This window comes from Oncorhynchus kisutch, linkage group LG4 (genome assembly GCF_002021735.2).
Source record: "Oncorhynchus kisutch isolate 150728-3 linkage group LG4, Okis_V2, whole genome shotgun sequence".
Taxonomy (NCBI): Eukaryota; Metazoa; Chordata; class Actinopteri; order Salmoniformes; family Salmonidae; genus Oncorhynchus; species Oncorhynchus kisutch.
In genome coordinates this window covers 68,175,355-68,196,408 of record NC_034177.2, presented here as the reverse complement: position 1 = coordinate 68,196,408, position 21,054 = coordinate 68,175,355, and the positions used below count along the sequence as shown (strand labels likewise).

General features: G+C 47.8%; 1 protein-coding gene across 6 annotated transcripts in view; it reads right to left on the bottom strand.

Annotated features, from left to right (window-relative positions):
- LOC109888965 (latent-transforming growth factor beta-binding protein 1) overlaps nucleotides 1-21,054 on the bottom strand; it is a 138,054-nt gene that overhangs the window by 15,404 nt on the left and 101,596 nt on the right. For all 6 annotated transcript variants that reach the window (XM_031823465.1, XM_031823468.1, XM_031823471.1 and 3 more), the window contains 9 exons: nucleotides 14,156-14,284; nucleotides 8,783-8,923; nucleotides 7,712-7,873; nucleotides 7,541-7,630; nucleotides 6,415-6,543; nucleotides 5,017-5,157; nucleotides 4,621-4,827; nucleotides 2,380-2,544; nucleotides 794-943 (listed from right to left, as the gene is read on the bottom strand). In XM_031823465.1, the coding sequence (XP_031679325.1) occupies nucleotides 794-943; nucleotides 2,380-2,544; nucleotides 4,621-4,827; nucleotides 5,017-5,157; nucleotides 6,415-6,543; nucleotides 7,541-7,630; nucleotides 7,712-7,873; nucleotides 8,783-8,923; nucleotides 14,156-14,284 (1,314 nt within the window). The remainder of the gene's footprint in view (nucleotides 1-793; nucleotides 944-2,379; nucleotides 2,545-4,620; nucleotides 4,828-5,016; nucleotides 5,158-6,414; nucleotides 6,544-7,540; nucleotides 7,631-7,711; nucleotides 7,874-8,782; nucleotides 8,924-14,155; nucleotides 14,285-21,054) is intronic.

Genomic DNA, 21,054 nt, shown 5'->3' with positions numbered 1-21,054 from the left:
AAAACAGCTTCTATCTCAAGGCCATCAGACTGTTAAACAGCCACCACTAACATTGAGTGGCTGCTGCCAACACACTAACTCAACTCCAGCCACTTTAATAATGGGAATTGATGGGAAATGATGTAAAATATATCACTAGCCACTTTAAACAATGCTACCTAATATAATGTTTACATACCCTACATTATTCATCTCATATGTATACGTATATACTGTACTCTATATCATCCACTGCATCTTTATGTAATACATGTATCACTAGCCACTTTAACTATGCCACTTTGTTTACATACTCATCTCATATGTATATACTGTACTCGATACCATCTACTGTATCTTGCCTATGCCGCTCTGTAACATCACTCATTCATATATCTTTATGTACATATTCTTTATCCCCTGACACGTGTGTGTATAAGACAGTAGTTTTGGAATTGTTAGTTAGATTACTTGTTGGTTATTACTGCATTGTCGGAACTAGAAGCACAAGCATTTCGCTACACTCGCATTAACATCTGCTAACCATGTGTATGTGACAAATAAAATGTGATTTGATTTGATTTGGTCTTGTCCCATCTTGATGACTGTCCGGTAATATGGTCAGGTGTAGCAAAGAAAGAACTAGCAAAGCTGCAGCTATCTCAAAACAGAACAGCACGCCCTGCACTTCACTGCACATGCAGACCTAACATCAACAACATGCATGATAGCCTTTCCTGGTTGAGGGCTGAGGAGAGATTGACTACTTCTCTTCTAGTCCATTTAGTGTGTGTGTCCTCCACCTGTCACTTACCCACACACGCCATGCGGGACATGTCCAGGGTGTATCCGTCGAAGCAGTCGCAGGTGTAGCCCTCCTGTACCCGCACGCAGCGCCCGTTCTCACAGCCGTTCAGAATGCCACACTCTTCCGCTCTCAGGCCCTCAAACGCATCGGACAGGTCTACAGGATGGAGGAAGTGGGACAGGGGGTAAGAAAGAGGTGTTTTATTCACCCAAGTCAGATGAGGATATAAGTAAGCAAAAAGGGGGTATATGACCAATATACCACGGCTATGGGCAGCTCTTAAGCAATATACCACACACCCCTGAAGTACCGTATTGCCATTATAAACAGGTTACCAACGTAAATAGAACAGAAAACAAGTCGTTTTGGTATATTATATACTACGGCTTTCAAGCAATCAGCATCCAGGAGCGAAACTACCCGTTTTATAATGAATTATAATGACTCCAACACCATCATTAAGTTTGCCGATGACAACAGTGGTAGGCCTGATCACCGACAACAACGAGACAGCCTATAGGGAGGAGGTCAGAGACCTGGCCGTGTGGTGCCAGGACAACAACTTCTCCATCAACGTGATCAAGACAAAGGAGATGATTGTGGACTACAGGAAAAGGAGGACTGAGCACGCCCCCATTCTCATCGACGGGGCTGTAGTGGAGCAGGTTGAGAGCTTCAAGTTCCTTGGTGTCCACATCATCAACGAACTATCATGTCCAAACACACCAAGACAGCTGTGAAGAGGGCACGACAAAGCCTTTTCCCCCTCAGGAGACTGAAAAGATTTGGCATGGGTCCTCAGATCCTACAGCTGCACCTGTAGAACTGTTCGGCCTCCGACCGCAAGGCACTACAGAGGGTAATGCATACGGCCCAGCACATCACTGGGGTCAAGCTTCCTGCCATCCAGGACCTCTATACCAGGCGGTGTCAGAGGGAGGCCCTAAAAATGGTCAAAGACTCCAGAAACCCTAGTCATAGACTGTTCTCTCTGCTAACGCACGGCAAGCGGTACCCCCTGTATATAGCCTCGCTATTGTTATTTTATTGCTGCTTTTAAAATATTTGTTACTTCAATTTTTTTACTTATCTATTTTTTACTTAACACTTAGTTTTTTTAAAACTGCATTGTTGGTTATGGGCTTATACTTAAGCATTTCACTGTAAGGTTGTATTCAGCACATTTGATTTGATTTGATTTGACTTATGTAAGATGTGAATGCAGTGAAATTACTTACGAATGTATACTCACATTAGTATGACAGAAATGTCTTAATTTTAAGTAAAATATTGAGATTTAACTTGCTTGATTAGATACAATAATTGATCATTAATAATAATGTATTTATGACCTTGGAAGACCTTGGTTACACTGAAAATACAGACAAACATGACTACTATTTCTACCTACCTACAGAAAGATTATTGTGGTCGTGACATGTAGTAATTCATATGGACACATGATGGCAGCAACGAGCTATCATTGAGAGAATAGGCAGCTTATCCCAACCTCTCCATCAGCTCCTTATTTTCTCTGCCTGTTTGAGCTTCATCAGTGTGTTTTACAGTGTGGTGGGGACTGGTTCACTCACTCTCCTCGTCCTCGTACAGGGGCAGGGCACCAGGCTGGTCGGGGTGAGGCTCGTAGTCCAGGCTGACCTCGTACTCCTGGACAGGCCCGGCCACGAGGGCATCGCGACCATACGGATGCCCCTGTCCTCCACTCATTGCCACGTTACACATGGAGGCATAGTCCTCTGTGAGATAATGGAGAGAGAGACTGAGACATGACCATCTGACGGAAACGAGAGAGACATACATATCCTCTAAGAGAGAGAAAGAAAAAGAGAAAAAGAGATTGAAAGAGATCGAGACATCTGAAACAAAGAGAGATAGGAGGAGAGAGAGGCTGAGTAGCCTTCTGACCACAGTAGATATGAGGAGCCAGAGAAGGATATCTGTAGCCGTCACTTCTATTCCAACCCAAAGAGAGAAAACATGACAAATAGCTTATACGTTTGATAAATACAACTCTTTTCTGTCATTCTAAGAACTGCAGGACATCCAAAATGTCAACACTTCCATGGTTCTTCCAAGTAATTACATTGCCATCATCACTTGGCTTAGAAGACAGAGGGATATTTGACTAAAGTGAATACTCTGGTTTGTGGCTAGCGGCTGACTTCCCTACTGAATGTGTCTTTCAACACACAGCACAGCACCTGCTCTGATCCCCCTCCTTCCTGGTTACTGTACTGTGGGAACCTAACCCAGAGTCTTTCATCTGCACACCCCGGCCAGCCATCCCCTACAGTCCCCTGCTAATCCCACGCACCTGCCTGCCTCCGCTCTCTCCCACAAGAACGTCTACACAGGAGACGCATCAGAGAGGGACCGCAGAGAGATCTGGGTGGACCTGATGAGAACAAACGAGTGTGTGTTCTGTTCTGGTCTCTCTATGGAGAGCAGCGGTGACCTCACACACCTCACACACCTCACACACTTCACACACCTCACACACCTCACAAACCTCACACACCTCACACACCTCACACACCTCACACACCTCAATCTGAGTTATTCAGTAAAGATCCGAGTGGGAGATCGGATGTTGGACAAGAAGAAACAGTCTTCCATAAGGGTGTTTCGCAAATCTTTGAAAACCTAAAAGTGACCCAGACTTCGAAATGTATTATTCTGGATTCTGTCAATGTTTCTGAATGAGATAAAAAACTGCTTTTGTAAAGCGTGCAAGCGGCAGAAAGAGCAGCTGTAGACCGATGTCGCACAGCTACAATGTTCAAACCTAGCTCTTCTGACTTATCAACGGCACCTACTAAACTGTCAGTTCAACATCATTCTCACATGAAGATACGAATTCCAAGACAAACTGCTTGGAAAATCACCCAAAACTCACATTTAAAAATCCCCAACACTACCAGTTCCATCTTCCAGTGGGCTGGAATAGCAGTGTTGTTTATTCAGAGGGAGGTCCCCATGTCCCAGTCCCCACGTCCCAGTCCGCAACTCCCCATAATACACATTGCAGTCCTCCACCCTGGCAGCGTGGTGGGGACATGCATTAGCAACCAGCCCTCCACCCTGGCAGCGTGGTGGGGACATGCATTAGCAACCAGCCCTCCACCCTGGCAGCGTGGTGGGGACATGCATTAGCAACCAGCCCTCCACCCTGGCAGCGTGGTGGGGACATGCATTAGCAACCAGCCCTCCACCCTGGCAGCGTGGTGGGGACATGCATTAGCAACCAGCCCTCCACCCTGGCAGCGTGGTGGGGACATGCATTAGCAACCAGCCCTCCACCCTGGCAGCGTGGTGGGGACATGAATTAGCAACCAGCCCTCCACCCTGGCAGCGTGGTGGGGACATGCATTAGCAACCAGCCCTCCACCCTGGCAGCGTGGCGGGGACATGCATTAGCAACCAGCCCTCCCTGCCTAGACACAGGGGAGTGGAAAAGGGGAGTGGTAGAGGATTGGCCCCAGGGCAGGCTAGATCTCGGAGCCTCCAGGGGACAGGAGCATTAGAAGGCAGCTGGCAGAGGCCAAGCCTAATGAGGTGTCACTAGTCCTGGGTATGAGGTCTGAAAGGGCCTGGTCCACCACAGGAAGGACCACGTCTGGTTCAAGCATTGACCACCATAATCACTCTGAGACCAGCTGTATGGGGTTCTATAATATACCTCACACGAGACTGGATGAAGAAGCATTTACCTAAAAGTTAACTCTATTCACAAAGGATAATAAGTCATGGATAAAGTCATTATAACAGTAGCGTTGATAGATGGACATGAATGCTGGTGTGGTTTGTAGTACCTGTGTTCTTGAGGGGGCAGAGGGTACAGTCCATGCCCCAGGCCTCTCCAAACAGACAGCAACACTCTGTGTATGTGGTCTTTCTGTTGGCAAGGGGCTTGGTGCAGGTCAGAGTGTCTGTCAGAGTGTCTGTCAGATTGTCTGTCAGATTGTCTGTTACCGTCTGCCAGCAAACACCCTGGTAGCCAGTCTGCTCACCATGTTGCTCTGCAACAGACACAGTACATCTCAATCACAATTGTTACTTCACTATGAAACACACAATATGGTGTGACAAGTTCTACGATCTCCACGAGAAAGACCTTTTTAAAAATGTGTTTACGAAAACAGAGACAATATAAGAGCATGCTAACCTTAAACCATGCTTATTTTAGCATCCTTCATAAGGGTTCTTACCTGCCACGTCAGGGGCGATCACACAGCTCTTGTTGTCAGAGTCCAACACCATCGGGTGTGTACAGAAACACATGTAGGAGCCATGTGTGTTCAAACACACTCCCTCCACACAGCTAGACACCTCCTGACACTCATCAATATCTGTGGGGGGAGGGGAGTGGAGACAAATATTTGAAAAGGTGCTGTTGGGAGTTCTGTTGTCTCAGCCCGATTCCCTTAATGAAACGCAGTCCGCACGCCTGCCGCACAAACACACAGCCATTTACACTCATTAACCTATCCAATTAAGCATCCACTTACATAGAACGGAGACAGAAATGCTTCAATTTAGGAATCAGGCTAATAAACGGCATTTTCTATTTCCTATTGATGAGAGGGCAAATCCCTTTTCATTGTGTTAGTAAAAAAAAAAAAGTATGCGTCAGAGACAGTATGCTAGAGAGTAAACATGTTTTTGTGAATGATACCTCAACTACTACAGCTTCAAGGGGGTTGTTTGCAGGTGTTGGGACAAATAAACCTCGTATTTGGATTGTGTGTCAGCCCCAAAAGGAAAGACATGTATTTCTGAAATGTGCAGCCACAGCAAACGCATTAGATACACATCAGGCCTGTGGTTTCATAATTGCTGAGGAAATGAATGAACAAAAAAAACATATCCACCCAGACATACAACTGAAATACACATCCACTCAATATTCTACACTTTCAAAAATACCCCTCCATCCCTTTTAAGAAATATCCTCATATCCCAAATAGAACACGGCCATAAGACTGGTGGTGGTAGTGGTTGGTTTCTCTAGTCCACGCGTAACGGGGTAAAACCAGGACCGTCCGGGGTACAGGCCAAACCTCTGCTGGAGCCTCCGCCCAGTCTCAGCCTGTCCAAATAATCCAACACAAATGTGGCGGAACTCCGCAGGCGGACCACAGGCATCCTGCGCTTGTGTCCCGGGGCCAAGGGTGCGGTGTGGGGCCCGGCAGAGGGCCAGGGTCCCTCCAGTGTGGCCCGGTTGGTGGTTTGGGACTTGCTGCCTGGGCCTGCTGGGTTTGGCACATAGGTCACCGCAGTCTGGCCCTGCGTCACCCCCAGAGTGTCCAGTGTCCCCGCCCTGCCTCTCACCAGGCCCTGACCCTACCTAACCCAGGGAGGGGCCCCACCCTACACACCCCTGGCCAGCCAGCCAACACACAGGCTGTGGTACAGTACTACTAACTACTTTTAATGTGTGTGGACAGTTTAATGACACAGGGCTGTGGAAATGGCATATTAGTAGTAGACTGATGGCTATTGATTCCAATCTTTCGAATGTCCAAAAAATGGCATCATGTTGTGAGTAAATCAAATATGTTTGGGTTAAATTAATACTAACTAATGTGAATGACCTTCCCACTGACCTCTGCACTGCAACTTGACCTCGTCGTAGTACAGGCCAGTCTTACAGTAACACTCATAGCTTCCTGGGCTGTTGAAGCAGAAGCCATCCTTACAGATCTCCTGGCCAAACAACGCACACTCATCTGCATCTGGGAGGGAGAGGACAACAGAGTCTTAACAACAGCCCACACAGCCACAGAGATAGCCACAGAGACAGCCACAGAGACAACCACAGAGACAGCCACAGAGACAGCCACAGAGACAGCCACAGAGACAGCCACAGAGACATTTTTAGTTCATCTCTTGCTATTGAGATAACAATGTAAAAATGCAGTTACTTCGCCACTAAAGCTGAAGGAACACTACTCAATACTACTCAATTTCCAGTATTCAAACGGTCTCTACTCTTCCTGTTTCTGGAAAGGTGAGACCAACTCAACGCTTTAATGAGATGAAACCCGGAGAAGCTTAGAGAAGAACTCCATCAACAAACAGTTCTGTGTTACAGTACTCTCCTCTTCCTTGTGTGTGCTGTCGGTTGGGCGTTGGTGTTTGCAACTGAGACCACAATCAGCTGTGCTAACAGATCCACCAATTGAAGACATTTCCAGACTGGTGCTCAGAAACTGTCCCTGGAAACCTGCCTTCCCAGCCCGTCTCTCCCTCTCTCAGAATATACCATATTCACTTGCTGCCAGCCCCTCTCTACCAGACTGCCTTTGCTGTAATAAATTATACTATTGAATTAAGGCCGTTGGTTCGATGAATTAACTTTCGTGGGAGGGGAACAAGCTACAGTAAGATTGTGGGGCTGGGAAAGGAGAGGGAGAGAGGAGGAGAGAGGAAGAGGAAAGGAGAACAGGAGAGCGAGAGGAGATGTGCTAGTGTTAGGTCTCCAGACATCAGAGGCTGGCATTTCTGTTCTGGGACTCCAAGCCTGAGAGAGAGAGGCAAACTAAAGCGACAGACACACACACACACACACACACAACAAGAGCACAGACAGAGGCCTGCCTGGGAGAGAGGCAGCTAACTCATGTTGTTAACTCATTGTCTGATTCATAGTGTTCTCACTGCATTTTCTGAACACTACTGCTGTGAGCCAAGGCTCTGTTTAGCCTGTACTGGGTCTCTGAGTTCATATACCTTTATAACTCCCGGCTGCAGTCACTCCAAACACAGTGTCACCGGTTGGGACACTGCCTCTCCCAGCTGGACACATCTGGGAAAACTGATCTGTTTGAAGAGAGAGACAAGGAAATGTGTACTATGTCATGTGTTTGTGTGTGTGTGTGTTTTATGTGTGTGCTTCCTCACCAGTGCCCTGGACGGGGCAGGGGTGCACCTCACAGTTGTCCCCCCAGCCTGCCCCCAGCGTACAGCAGCACTCCTCCTTGGTGACACTGCTGGTCAGCACGTTCTCACACAGGTTCTCATCATTGAGGTTGTAGTAACACTCCTTCCTCTCCACTGACGAGGCTGTACGGGGAACAGAGGGGAGAAAACACTTTATTGCACAGAAATCGCTAGAAATCGCTAGTGTCGGATAGTGTTCACGACAGATATCACCTGTCGTGCGAGTGAACCAGTAACGTTTTAGAGTGACAGCAATGGGTTAACCCGGGGAGGGATGAGTCTCTCTCTCTGTGACATTTCCCCATGCAGGAGTGTAAACTGACACATTTAGAGCGTGCTGGAGAGATAAGGCACATGATGAATGTGATACGCCTGGAGGACCAGAGGTACACAGCTGCTCACACGACTTTTAAGATATTCACGGAGAGACGAGAACCACCCCCCGTCCCCCCCGTCCCGTCCCCTCTTCCTCCTCCGCTTGGTTTCCCCTAAACCCTCCACACGCACGCAAACACACTGCAGTTTCTGTCTCATTGTTTTGTGCTCTGTAAATTCCTATGATAATTACAGATCACCAGAGACTCATATCTAATTGCCCATTCTCAGAAAAACCCAGCTTTTCCTGCTACAACATGGAATTGGCCTTTCACATTCTTCCAAAGCAAATCACACTATTACGTAACGTCTGCTGTTGTGAGCACAGGGCATGCTCTAATTCCGAACATTACGTAATGATAAACTGTCCTCCTTAAATATTTGGGACTGTTTTCAGATGTAACAGAGAACATACTCTACTTGAGGTCATGTGGTTAAGTCGGACAAGAAGTCTAGGTTAATGTCGAGCTTTGGGACCCCGACCTAAAGCCCCGTACTACAGTATACAACCACTAATGTGTTGATTTCAATGAACCATGTAACTTGGCAGACTTCTTAACCCTCCATCACCCCCTTTATCTGAGGACAACTTTACTCAGTTCTAATTTGAAACTATTTTGAAAAGCTTTATTTGTGTTCAGGCAATGTGTGGGTCACCTGTGGGAGCGGGACTGCACTTGGCGGTCATCTGGTTGTACTCCTGGTCCTCGTCGGGGCACATACACAGGAAGGAGCCCTCCACGTTCTCACAAAAGGCCTCGCCACACACACCGCTCAGCAGATCACACTCGTTGACATCTGCAGGGAGAACGCAACACCTTGGTTTGCGGTTAGCACTAATATGCAAGGTTAGCAACCTTCCATCTCATTCATGTAATGCCTCACATATGTGGCTTTGTGCGGCTTCATTCACTGGGACAAGTAGCTGATAAAGACAAATGAAGACACTAAGTGATGTACTGTGTGGGGAGCGGGTGAAAAACCTTTGGAAATGGATTTCTCTTAAACAAAACAGTAAGAGCTCAAAATCAATAAATAGGCTTATACATTGAAGAAGAGACACTCAAATATCTATTTCACTCTCCAACAACATGTCTTTTTTCCTTTGACTTGGCTGTGGTTATACATGTGCACCCATCCATGTATGTCTCTCCAGTTATGAACGAACGTGCAGAGAAAACATCAACCCGGAAGTGGAACTTAACGTAAAAAGCCATCTGGTTCCTACGTGCACTGATCTGCTCCGTATCCCCAACACCCTGTCCGATACTTCACACCGTGGTGTGGGCCAGATTGTCAATGAGCTAGAAAGTGTTAAGGAGAGAGCGGGGAGGAAGAGAGTGGGTGTGTCCCAATAGGGGAGCACTAAAAAGGGGGTGGGCCAGTCCAGAATCACAATGGAAAAGCCAGATTTTGCCTCATAAGAGGATGATATATAAACATATTGCACGGCCTTTCCTGCTCAGCAGAATGGGACGACCGCAAAGTACATTTGTAGAAATGTTGTTTCTCCATTTCAGAGGATTCTGTCCTTATGCATTAAACATTTTATATACCAGTTTATATACCACAATTTGGCTACACAGTACATCTCTGCTGCCCAGCCATCGGAAGTGATTTAATATGTAAACAGAGAGAAATGCTGAGTTACAGTATAGTATAGCTAGATAGGTTAGTGGGAAGAACGACTGGCTCTATTTCGATGGCGATATATACTGAGTGTACAAAACATTATTAACTTTCCATGACAGGTTGAACAGGTGAATACAGGTGGAAGTCCCTTACTGATGTCACTTGTTAAATCCACTTCAATCCTTGTAGATGAAGCGGAGACAGGTTAGATAAGGATTTCTAAGCCTTGAGACATGGATTGTGTATGTGTGCCATTCAGAGGGTGAATGGGCAAGACAAATGATTTAAGTGCCTTTGAACGAGGTATGGTAGTAGGTACCAGGCGCACCGGTTTGTGTCATGAACTGCAACGCTGCTGGGTTTTTCACGCTCAACAGTTTCCCATGTGCATCAAGACTGGTCCACCACCCAAAGGATATCCAGCCAACTTGACACAACTGTAAGAAGCATTGTAGTCAACATGGGCCAGCATCCCTGTGGAACGCTTTCGACACCTTGTAGGGTCCATGCCCCGAAAAAATTAGCTGTTCTGAGGGCAAAAGTGGGGGTGGAACTCAATATTAGGAAGGTGTTCTTTATGTTTTGTATAACTTATTTTTATGTACGCAGAGAGGCAACTTCCCAGCCTGTCTCTCTCTCTTTCCTATTCTCTTCTCCTCCCCCTCCGGTATGTGACTGGGCAGAAATAGCCAGTCGCAGGAGCCAGAGAGACTATCGTTGTGTGATTCAGAGCACAGATGGCTTGGCATATTCACCCACAATGGCCGCTATCGCATATATCTGCCGCAACGGATCAAAAAGCTCATCAACAGCCCAGGTACCTACTGTAATGCAGGAAGAAGACAAAAATACAAATTAAAAGTCCCTCCCTCTAGTTATAAGCCTTCCTTGTCGCTCGGCGGAGGAGAAACTATAATTAATTTGACATTAAAACCTGCTACTGCTTTTCTGGTGTCAGCACGCACCGCGGTGCCCTCATTAAAAGCTGGTCTGTCTGGCTTGACCCTGTAGCACCTTGTTCACTATGCACAGTCATTGTCTGGGTTCAGCCACAACCGCTACCCCAGCCTCAGTCCAGCAGTGTCAGAAAAAGCACAGATGTTGGCTTTTTCATCTTGTTTAAAGTTGTAGCTAGCTGGACTAGAGGGAGAGAGAGTAGCATCAATGAAACGTATCACTTAAATCACTTGACAGTCAGACAGTGTTCCGTTCAATGACATGAACTGTGAAAAGAAAGGACACAGACAGATAGGCTACGCTGTCTGAATCCCAGTATGTAACAAACAGGTTAATACGATCCAAAATGGCTTCTTTATCTGGGAAGCAGAAAACAATCCGAGAGGCTCAGGGGTGCGTCTGTCTGGGTGTAACCAGAGATGGGGAGAGGAGTGAGGGAGTAAGGGGTTGGCGGGTTGGGGTTGGCGGTTGACCACTTCCAGTAGTTTGGGGGGCGAGACCATCTGTGCAAGCCACAGCAGAGTGAAGAACAGAGGCAGCTGGCTGTACAGGGCTGGGGTGGGACCCACCAACACTTGCCAAGGTACAGATGGAGAGTGTGTGTGTGAGAGAAAGAAAGCAAGAGAGACCGTATGCGTAAGTGCACTGTGTGTGTGTGTGTTTATGTGCATGTGTGTGTGTGCATGTGCGTGTGTATCGGTGTGCGTTGCAGGTAAGTGTATGTGTGTATGGTGCAGGGAGTGCATGTGTGTGTAAAAGTGTTTGTGTAAATGTATGAATGTATACGTGCGCGTGTGTGTGTGTATGTATGTGCGCACAGGTCAGAGAGGTCTGGCTGAAGGAAGTATTTTATCAGCTTCAATATGGGAGTGCCTGCGACCCACTTTCAGGGCTCTGACAGGCCTTTCTGCAGGAGGAAATTGGAATAGATGGGAACTGCATGGGCCCAGTTAAAGAAACCACCAAGACAAACGAGCTCCAATTCTTCAGCTTGTCCAAAAACATGAACTCACTGGCTCTCTATCTGATGATGATTCCCCACTCCCTCAAACCGAGAGAAGGAAATTGAGAGTAACAAAAAAAACAGCATTCTGAGCTCTTTTGACAGAGTGAGCAGTGGTTTTCTGTGGGTCTGTGGAAGAATGACCCCTGGCTTGGCTGAGGAAGACATCAGTCCAAGGTGATGGGGTTGTCTGGGGTTTGATTTGGTATCAGGGATGGATTTTCGGACAGAACACACTCACCTTTGAATCCACTGCAGCCCGGGGCTGAAATGAAAGCCATGCATCACTGACAGCGAACCACCACAGCCAAGCCCAGACCAGAAAAAGCTATTGACTGCGAAAGAACCTGGTCGACCAAACATATGGTACATTACATCAAGAAAGAACATTTTGTGTAACCTATAGATCTGATTCAGACAACTCCAGTATTAAAACAAGTCAAATCAAAAGGCAAAAAATGTCATCAAATTTTCTGTCTTATAGTCAATCTTTCTCTTCAGTGGGGATAGGCAGACAGGAACCAGAACCCTGGACTCACTGACAGACAGCAGATACAGCTTTTACAACTCTCCATTACTTCCACTTCAACAGGTATGTGTTTGCGTGCGTGTGTGTGCCTGCGAGTGTGTGTATGCTTGTGTGTGAGATAGCAGAGTCTAAGCTCCAGTGCATTTTCCAATCCTAGGGTCTGAGGAGCACTGCAGACACAGCGGGAGATGTTTAAAACATAACAGTGAACGTGAGCTACACCTTCAAATTGAATGAAAATAAATGGCCACATCGATCAAATGTCCGGCGACATGTCTACCATCTTTTTTTTTTCATGCAAAGAGGGGAAACTACTGTCCCAAAATGGCCCTGCATTAAAATGGCCCACACCATATCATCACATGCAAGTCTTAGATGACATGATTTCATATCTACAATGCTTACACAATCTGGAAGAGTAGCATGAAGCATACATTTCTAGCACTGCCAACAAACTTCAGAGGAAAATAGCTGTCAGGAAAATACACTCAATCATACTTCCTATTGCTTTGCATGGACAAATTCATGTTTATAATTGGCTAAAGGCTACAGTAGTTGCCATTGAATGAGGAACTAAATCTCATTTTAAGATTGAAAAGGTTACTCTTGGTTTTCGAGGTTGACAGATATAGCCTTGGCAGACTACCCAGCATATACATAATAGGAGTGAGCTGTCATTCAGTCGTCATGACAACTCTGCTGGAGATGTCTCAAGAAGGGAGCAGAAGTTTTAGCCATCAACGCTAGCAGTTTGGTTTTAAGAGTGTTCCAATGCTTTCAGCAGGACACTTACACTGAAAAAAATGAAGGTTCTTAAATGGTTTGAACTTTTGCCCGATAAAGAACCTTTGAGTTAAGTGGGGGATTCTCGACGTGGCATCTACGGTTCTTCAGAATCCTAAAAGGTTCTTGAAATATATGGAAGCCCTTTCATAGCACACAGAAAATTAGCCAGTGTTAAAGGGGCAGTGCAGTCAAAAATGTTATTTTCAGTAAAAAATATATATATTTCCACACTATGAGGTCGAAATTACACTCTGAAGTTGTAAAAATGATAATGCCCTTTTAGTGTAAGAGCTACAAAAAAAACACCTGAAATTTTAGCCTGTTTGGGTGGGATGGAGTTTTTGGCCCACAGCATGATATTAGAGTTCTCATCGGGCCTGAAAATTTGAGGCCAGTCCGACCCAAGCCCGGTGAGCTGAAACCCAAGCCCGGTGAGCTGAAACCCAAGCCCGGTGAGCTGAAACATCACAGAAATGAATTGAGCCCGAACACCAAAAAAAGCCTGATATATAAAAAACAGCATATAGAGTTAAACTGGTGTTGAGAAGAATGCAGCCACTGGGCCTAGATCAAGCACAGAGAGAGGACAACTCATCTTAGTTAGGAATGGTTAAATATTGGAACAAAGTAGGCTAATGCAATTGAAGGCATGTATCAAATTCTTGCTTAAAGTTCGACTGAAACTCCCAAAGTAATATCCAACCGTAACACTAATTTAAAGCAACAATCGTGTATTGCCACCAAGATGATCATTTCAGCACTGTTTTGATTGGGACAGCGCCATTGTGCTGCTTGGAGACAAGCATGGGGGACTTGTCTTGATAAATCAATCAATGTCAGATTTTGGTTCACACTAAATCCCGGTTTTGATATTTGGTAACAATTAGGCTGGGAAACTATTAGCTGAGGTGAGTGAGTGCTCATGATCATCTTTATTCTAGTTTGCTCATATGATCAGAACATTTTGCTACTGTAGCATGTTACGTAGATTAGCATTATGCACGTCACTGGCGTAGTAGCCTGAGTCATAACCAAAAGCCTGTGACTTGTCTGATAATCAATCAATGAGATTTTGTCGCCCAAAACCCACCCACACACACTGACACACCCCACTCCTACTCACCCACACAGCCGAGGCCCTCCTGGGACTCCTGGTAGCCCCGGTCACACAGGCAGCGGAAGGATCCGACCATGTTCTCACAGAAGCCGTGGCTGCCACACCCTGTGGCATTGACGTTGCACTCATCAATGTCTGCAGAACGAGGAGGAGAAGGGTCAAAGTTTAGTTACCTGTTCTTCTATACAGTCTCGGTGGTAGAGGTGGTTCCTCAATTAGGACCAGTTGAAATACAGAACAGCAGAGGCCTACACCCACTGAGCTGCAGTGGAACTAGTCTCAGGTTTTGAAGCAAATCTCTCATTGGTGCCATTTATTATGAGTATGAGCATCCAGACAGTCCAAGCTGAAAATATTTGCTGTGTCTAGAGGCAAAGCAGCACAGTACAGTATACCACGAAGCATATAGAGGCAGGGCCAAAATAAATGAAAGGCAGATCCACACTGAAAAAAGTGTGTGTGTATGTTTGCATGTACAGTGTGTGTGTGTGTGCGTGTGTGTGAGTGAGTTTGTGTGTGTGTGTATGGGTGTATGAGTGTGTGTGTGTACATTAGACTCCACACTCTGCGAAGACTGTAATAAATATGCTCAAATATTATCACAAAAGAACACTAGGAAAATCATGGCGAGCCGTAGACAAAACATGTCTCACATAAACGTCCTCTTGTCTCGGCTGAGCTGGGCAAACAAATTATTCTAAACTGGAACATTGTGTAACCCAAACAGTTTAAACAACCGCCAGACCCCCAAACAAGCACACGCAACAGACGTAATGCTGCTGCCTCACAACAGATGCTCATAGTGAGTTACTATGGTCACTGAGGAATCTGTTCTGTGGAGATAATTAGTAGAGAACAAGCTTGAGTTAGCTGGACCAACGAGATGGTGCAAAGTCTATTGACACACTCCCCTACCCCCAAAACATACAAGAGACATACACTACATGACCAAAAGTATGTGGACACCTGCTCATCAAACATCTCATTCCAAAACAATGGGCATTAATATGGAGTTGGTCCCCCCTTTCCTGCTATAACAGAGCCTCCACTCTTCTACATTACATTAGCGAGGCCGGACACTGATGTTGGGCATTTAGGCCTGGCTCGCAGTCGGCGTTCCAATGAATCCAAAAGGTGTCTGTGCAGGCCAGTCAAGTTCTTCCACACCGATCTCGACAAACCATATCTGTATGGACCTCACTTTGTGCACAGGGGCATTGTCATGCTGAAACTGGAAAGGGCCTTCCCCAAACTATTGCCACAAAGTTGGAAGCACAGAATCGTCCAGAATGCCATTGTATGCTGTAGCAGTAAGATTTCCATTTAGGGGCCTCCCGAGTGGCGCAGCGGACTAAGGCTCTGCATCGCAGTGCTTGAGGCGTCACTACAGACCCGGGTTCGATCCCAGGCTGGGTAACAGCCGGCTGTGACACCCATGAGGTGGCGCACAATTGGCCCAGCGTTGTCCGAGTTTCCTTGTCCCATCGCGCTCTAGCGACTCCTTGTGGCGGGCCGGGCGCCTGCAAGCTGACTTCGCTCGCCAACTGGACAGTGTTTCCTCCAACACATTGGTGCGGCTGGCTTCCGGGTTAAGCGAGCATTGTGTCAAGAAGCAGAGCAGCTTGTCAGGGTCGTGTTTCGGAGGACGCACGTCACTCGACCTTTGCCTCTCCCGAATCCGTATGGGAGTTGCAGCGATGGGACAAGACTGTAACTACCAATAGGATATCACGAAATTGGCGAGAAAAAGGGGTAGAGGTACAAAATATATATATAATGTGGAAGGACCACCAGAGGGCAGGCTGGGCTCATGGATAGTAGCCCAACAAGGCATGGGAGACAAGGTAACCAGAGGCAATTAAGCACAGCTGACGGTACTAATGACATACTCTCCTTCCCCTATAAGAGAGAGAATGGAACCAGCAGAGAAGGGGGGGAAACTATCTCTGGAAGATGGCCACCGAGAGAGAGGAGCTATCCAGGAAGAACCACTAAGACGGTGACAATCCCGTGACTTTTTGTTGTAGTTTAAAGATAGTCCTATTGTGTTCCTGTTTCATCCGGAGAAGAAGATGTATGTTTTTTTCCTTAGAAGATTTTCATTGATTATGTTGGAGTGTTTGTGTTGACCAAATGCCCTCAATAGAGAACTGTGTTCAATCAAGAAAACATACTCCTGACTCGTTTATTCCACCTTCCCGCTTTAGAGTGACGCCCAATTACTTGGTCCGCTCACATTGGTGGAGAATGCGGGCATTAGGTGGACGAGTGACACAAGGATAAGTGAGTAAATCAAGATTCTTCCAGTAGACCCGGAGGAACCATTCAAGAACGATGGATAACGCCCTACTACAACAATTGATCACGGCACAGCAGACAACCATAGAACTCCTGCAACAACAGCTGAGCCGACAAGAAGAACCTAGAGTTAAGCCAAGAGCGGCTGCTCACGCCATCTTACCTCGTCTCTCCAAGGAGGATGATATTGAGGCCTTCCTCATGACCTTCGAAAGGACGGCCACCTTGGAAGAGTGGCCGCCCACAGAATGGGCGAGCGCATTAGCCCCTCTTTTGACCGGGGTGGCTCAGGAAGCCTATTTTGACCTGGATTCCCGCGAAGCTGAGGACTATGGGCGACTAAAAACCGAGATCCTGTCCCGGTACCAGCTGACTGCCAGAGATAGGGCTGTAAAGTTCCATCAATGGACCTATACAGCTGATCAACCCGTCCGTGCCCAGATCTTCGCATTAATACGATTGACGAAACAGTGGCTAGAACCTGGAAAGGGAGTAGGACATGTGATAGAGACTCTCATAGTGGACAAGATATTGAGAGAATTGCCCAGTGACTTAAAAAGGGTTGTGGGGCAAGCCAACCCGTTGTCAGCCGACGACATAGCCCAGGCGGTGGAAACATATCGGTCTACAGGGGAGTTGTTAAAAAGTGACAAGGAGGAACGGAAGGAGTCTTCCAATCCCGTACCACGACTCACCCCGGCGCGCCCGCCACCGAAACGTCCAAGCCCCCCCCGGAGGTGGGAGAAGTCAGCCACCACACAGCAGGGTCGGTGTTATAAATGTCAGTCTCCCAACCATTATGCCCCACAATGTCCTAGCAAGGATGAGCCCATGGTCACGGAGTCATCATTGCCTACATCCCGTTTTGAGGGGGCAGGATCAACACTGTTGGTTAGCAGAGATAGCCCCAGCCTCAGAGATTCCGGTGCGAGTCGAAGGACAAGATGTGGTAGCTATTCTCGACTCGGGAAGTATGGTTACGTTAGTAGAGGAGCGGATGGTGACCTCCGCAACACTGCTACCAGACAAAGTAGCCGTATCCTGTATCCATGGAGACACCCACTATTACCCCACTGTGAATCTGCCTATTCTCACTCCAAAAGGAAGGTGTACAGTCAGGGCAGGGAAAGTGCCCCAGCTGAAGGTGCCATTATTGATCGGGAGAGACTGTCCCCTATATAAGGAGCTTCGGTAGATGACGTTATGCACGGGAAGAAGGGGGACAGGAAAGAAGAGAAAATCCAAGCCCGAGGTAGTAGTCCTACAAGGAGACGTAGCCGCATCCTCGTCCTCTGCAGCAGAGGAAGAAATAGCGACCCAACGTTTACGACAGATATTCCAGGAAACCACTGATGAAGACACATGTGAAGGGTTATACACAACGCAGGAAGGAAGGAGCAACCAGGCGCTAAGGGATATATTTGAAGCTCCATCCGAGGAAGGAACCTGGAAGGGATTCTCCTCGGTCACCCCTGATGGGGATGTGGAACATCCTCCACATCCCTCTACCGAGGTCGACCTGCCCCAGGAATTAAAGGGACAGTTCGGCACCTCGCAGCATAGAGACCCAGACCTAAGGGAGGCCATGAGGAAGGTGAAGGTGATCGACGGGAGGAACGTCGACGGATCAGGTGAGCCCCCTCTTCCTTACTATGCAATCAGGCGGGGTCTCTTATACTGGGTCGTACGACGAAGGGGGGAAAACCAGGAATTACTAATGGTGCCTAGGCCATACAGGGATACAGTTCTACAGTTAGCCCATTCCCACATCCTAGGAGGACACCTGGCACGAGACAAGACTATTGACAGAATCATGCAGAGATTCTATTGGCCCCGGGTTACCCGGGATGTGGCCAGGTATTGTAGGACGTGTGATCAATGTCAACGTACAGCCCCACGGCCACACCTGCGTAACCCTTTGATTCCTCTCCCCATCATAGAGACTCCCTTTGAACGCATAGCTATGGACCTCGTAGGACCCCTCCCAAAATCCGCCAGAGGACACGAGTACATCCTAGTGGTTATAGATTACGCTACCAAGTTCCCGGAGGCCATAGCCCTGCGTAACATGTCATCAAAGGGAATTGCCAAGGAGTTATTCCTGATGTTCTCTCGTGGGAACCCCCATTTAAAGGAAAGGAACCCCGTTCATGTCCCGGTTGATGAAGGACTTGTATCGGTTATATCAGGTTCAACAGATACGTACAAGCATATTCCACCCTCAAACAGACGGGTTGTGTGAACGCTTGAACAAAACGATTAAAAGCATGTTGAGAAGAGTGGTGTCCCGAGACGGGAAAAACTGGGACATGCTTCTCCCACACTTAATGTTTGCCCTGCGAGAAGTACCCCAGGCATCCACTGGATTCTCTCCGTTTGAATTGCTCTATGGCAGACCCTGTCGAGGAATCCTCGACTTAGCCAAGGAGACCTGGGAGACCCAACCATGTCCCTTTCGATCCACAATAGAACACGTTACCCTGATGAGAGACCGCCTGTCAGCAGTGTGGCCCATAGTCAAGGAGCATATGGAGAAGGCCCAAAGGACCCAAGGCCGGGCCTATGATAAGTCCGCGACCCCCCGTGAGTTCACCGTGGGAGAGAAAGTGATGGTGCTTGTGCCCACGGCCGAACATCGCTTGCTGGCACAGTGGAGGGGGCCCTACGAGGTAATGAAAAGGGTCTCACCGGTCAATTACCTCATCAAGCAACCTATCACATAAACCTGCTGAAAACGTACCATGGACGAGAGGAGGAGGTGGCTTTGATGGCCCTGGAGGGCAAAGGAAAAGAGGAGGCTCTACCACAGGTGCGCCGTGGCCAAACTCTCCTACCGGAGCAGTCAAGACAGCTAGACAAGCTGATTATGAACTTCGGTCGAATATTCTCTCCATTCCCAGGACAAACAGATGTCCTGTTCCACCATATCCACACGGAACCCGGCAAGAAGGTGCATATCCGCCCTTACAGGATTCCTGAGGCTCGCCGAGTCATCGCTAAGAAAGAGGTGAGGGAGATGTTGAGGATGGGCGTGATCGAGCCCTCGACGAGTGAGTGGTCCAGTCCCATAGTCCTGGTCCCCAAATCCGATGGTAGTATGAGACTCTGCAACGACTTTAGGGGCGTGAATGCCATCTCTACATTCGATGCGTATCCCATGCCCCGTGTGGATGAACTCTTGGAGCGCTTAGGAAAGGTCAAGTTCATCACTACCCTGGATTTGACAAAGGGATATTGGCAAGTGCCGGTGGCTCCGGAGGATCGCCCAAAGACTGCCTTCGCCACCCCAGAGGGGCTTTTCCAGTATGTGAGGATGCCCTTCGGACTGCACGGTGCCGCTGCAACTTTCCAACGCCTCATGGATGCCATTCTACGGCCCCATCAAGAGTATGCAGCGGCGTACATAGACGATGTGGTCATCCACAGCGAGGACTGGGATAGTCACCTCCTGCGATTACGGGCGGTGCTCGTGAGTTTGGAAGCCACAGGGTTGACAGCCAATCCAAATAAATGCTGCCTGGGCCTGTCCGAAGCGGAATACCTGGGGTACACCGTGGGGAATGGGAAAATACGCCCACAGGCAGAGAAGACCAGGGCAATTCGTGACTGGCCTCGACCCCGGACCAAGCGAGACGTTCGGGCCTTCTTAGGGATAACAGGATATTATCGCCGTTTTATCCCGGGATATGCAACCATTGCCAACCCCCTCACAAACCTCATCAGGAAAAACCTGCCAAACCAGGTAGAGTGGAAAGACGAGACGGAAGAGGCCTTTCAATTGCTAAAAGATGGCCTGTGTTCTGATCCCGTTCTACAGGCTCCGGACTTCTCACAAGAGTTCATTGTGCAGGTCGACGCCTCGGATACAGGGCTCGGGGCCGTACTAGCTCAGGGTAAAGGTGAAGCAGAGAAGCCGATTCTCTTCATTAGTAGGAAGCTCAGCGATCGGGAACAGAGGTATGCGACCGTAGAGAAAGAGGCCTTAGCCATCAAGTGGGCCCTCGATTATCTCCGGTACTACCTACTGGGTCGGAGGTTTGCATTAGTTACTGACCATGCGCCCCTCACGTGGATGGCTGGTAAGAGAAACAATAACAACAGAATAGCCAGATGGTTTTTGTCTTTACAACCGTTCTCTTTCCATGTCATCCACAGGGCCGGATCGAGGAACGGGAATGCAGACGCGCTGTCCCGACGCGACCAAGACGGTGCGTCTGGCGCCCGACCCTCCGGTTCGGTCCTGGGGGGGAAGGTATGTGGAAGGACCACCAGAGGGCAGGCTGGGCTCATGGATAGTAGCCCAACAAGGCATGGGAGACAAGGTAACCAGAGGCAATTAAGCACAGCTGACGGTACTAATGACATACTCTCCTTCCCCTATAAGAGAGAGAATGGAACCAGCAGAGAAGGGGGGGAAACTATCTCTGGAAGATGGCCACCGAGAGAGAGGAGCTATCCAGGAAGAACCACTAAGACGGTGACAATCCCGTGACTTTTTGTTGTAGTTTAAAGATAATCCTATTGTGTTCCTGTTTCATCCGGAGAAGAAGATGTATGTTTTCATTGATTATGTTGGAGTGTTTGTGTTGACCAAATGCCCTCAATAG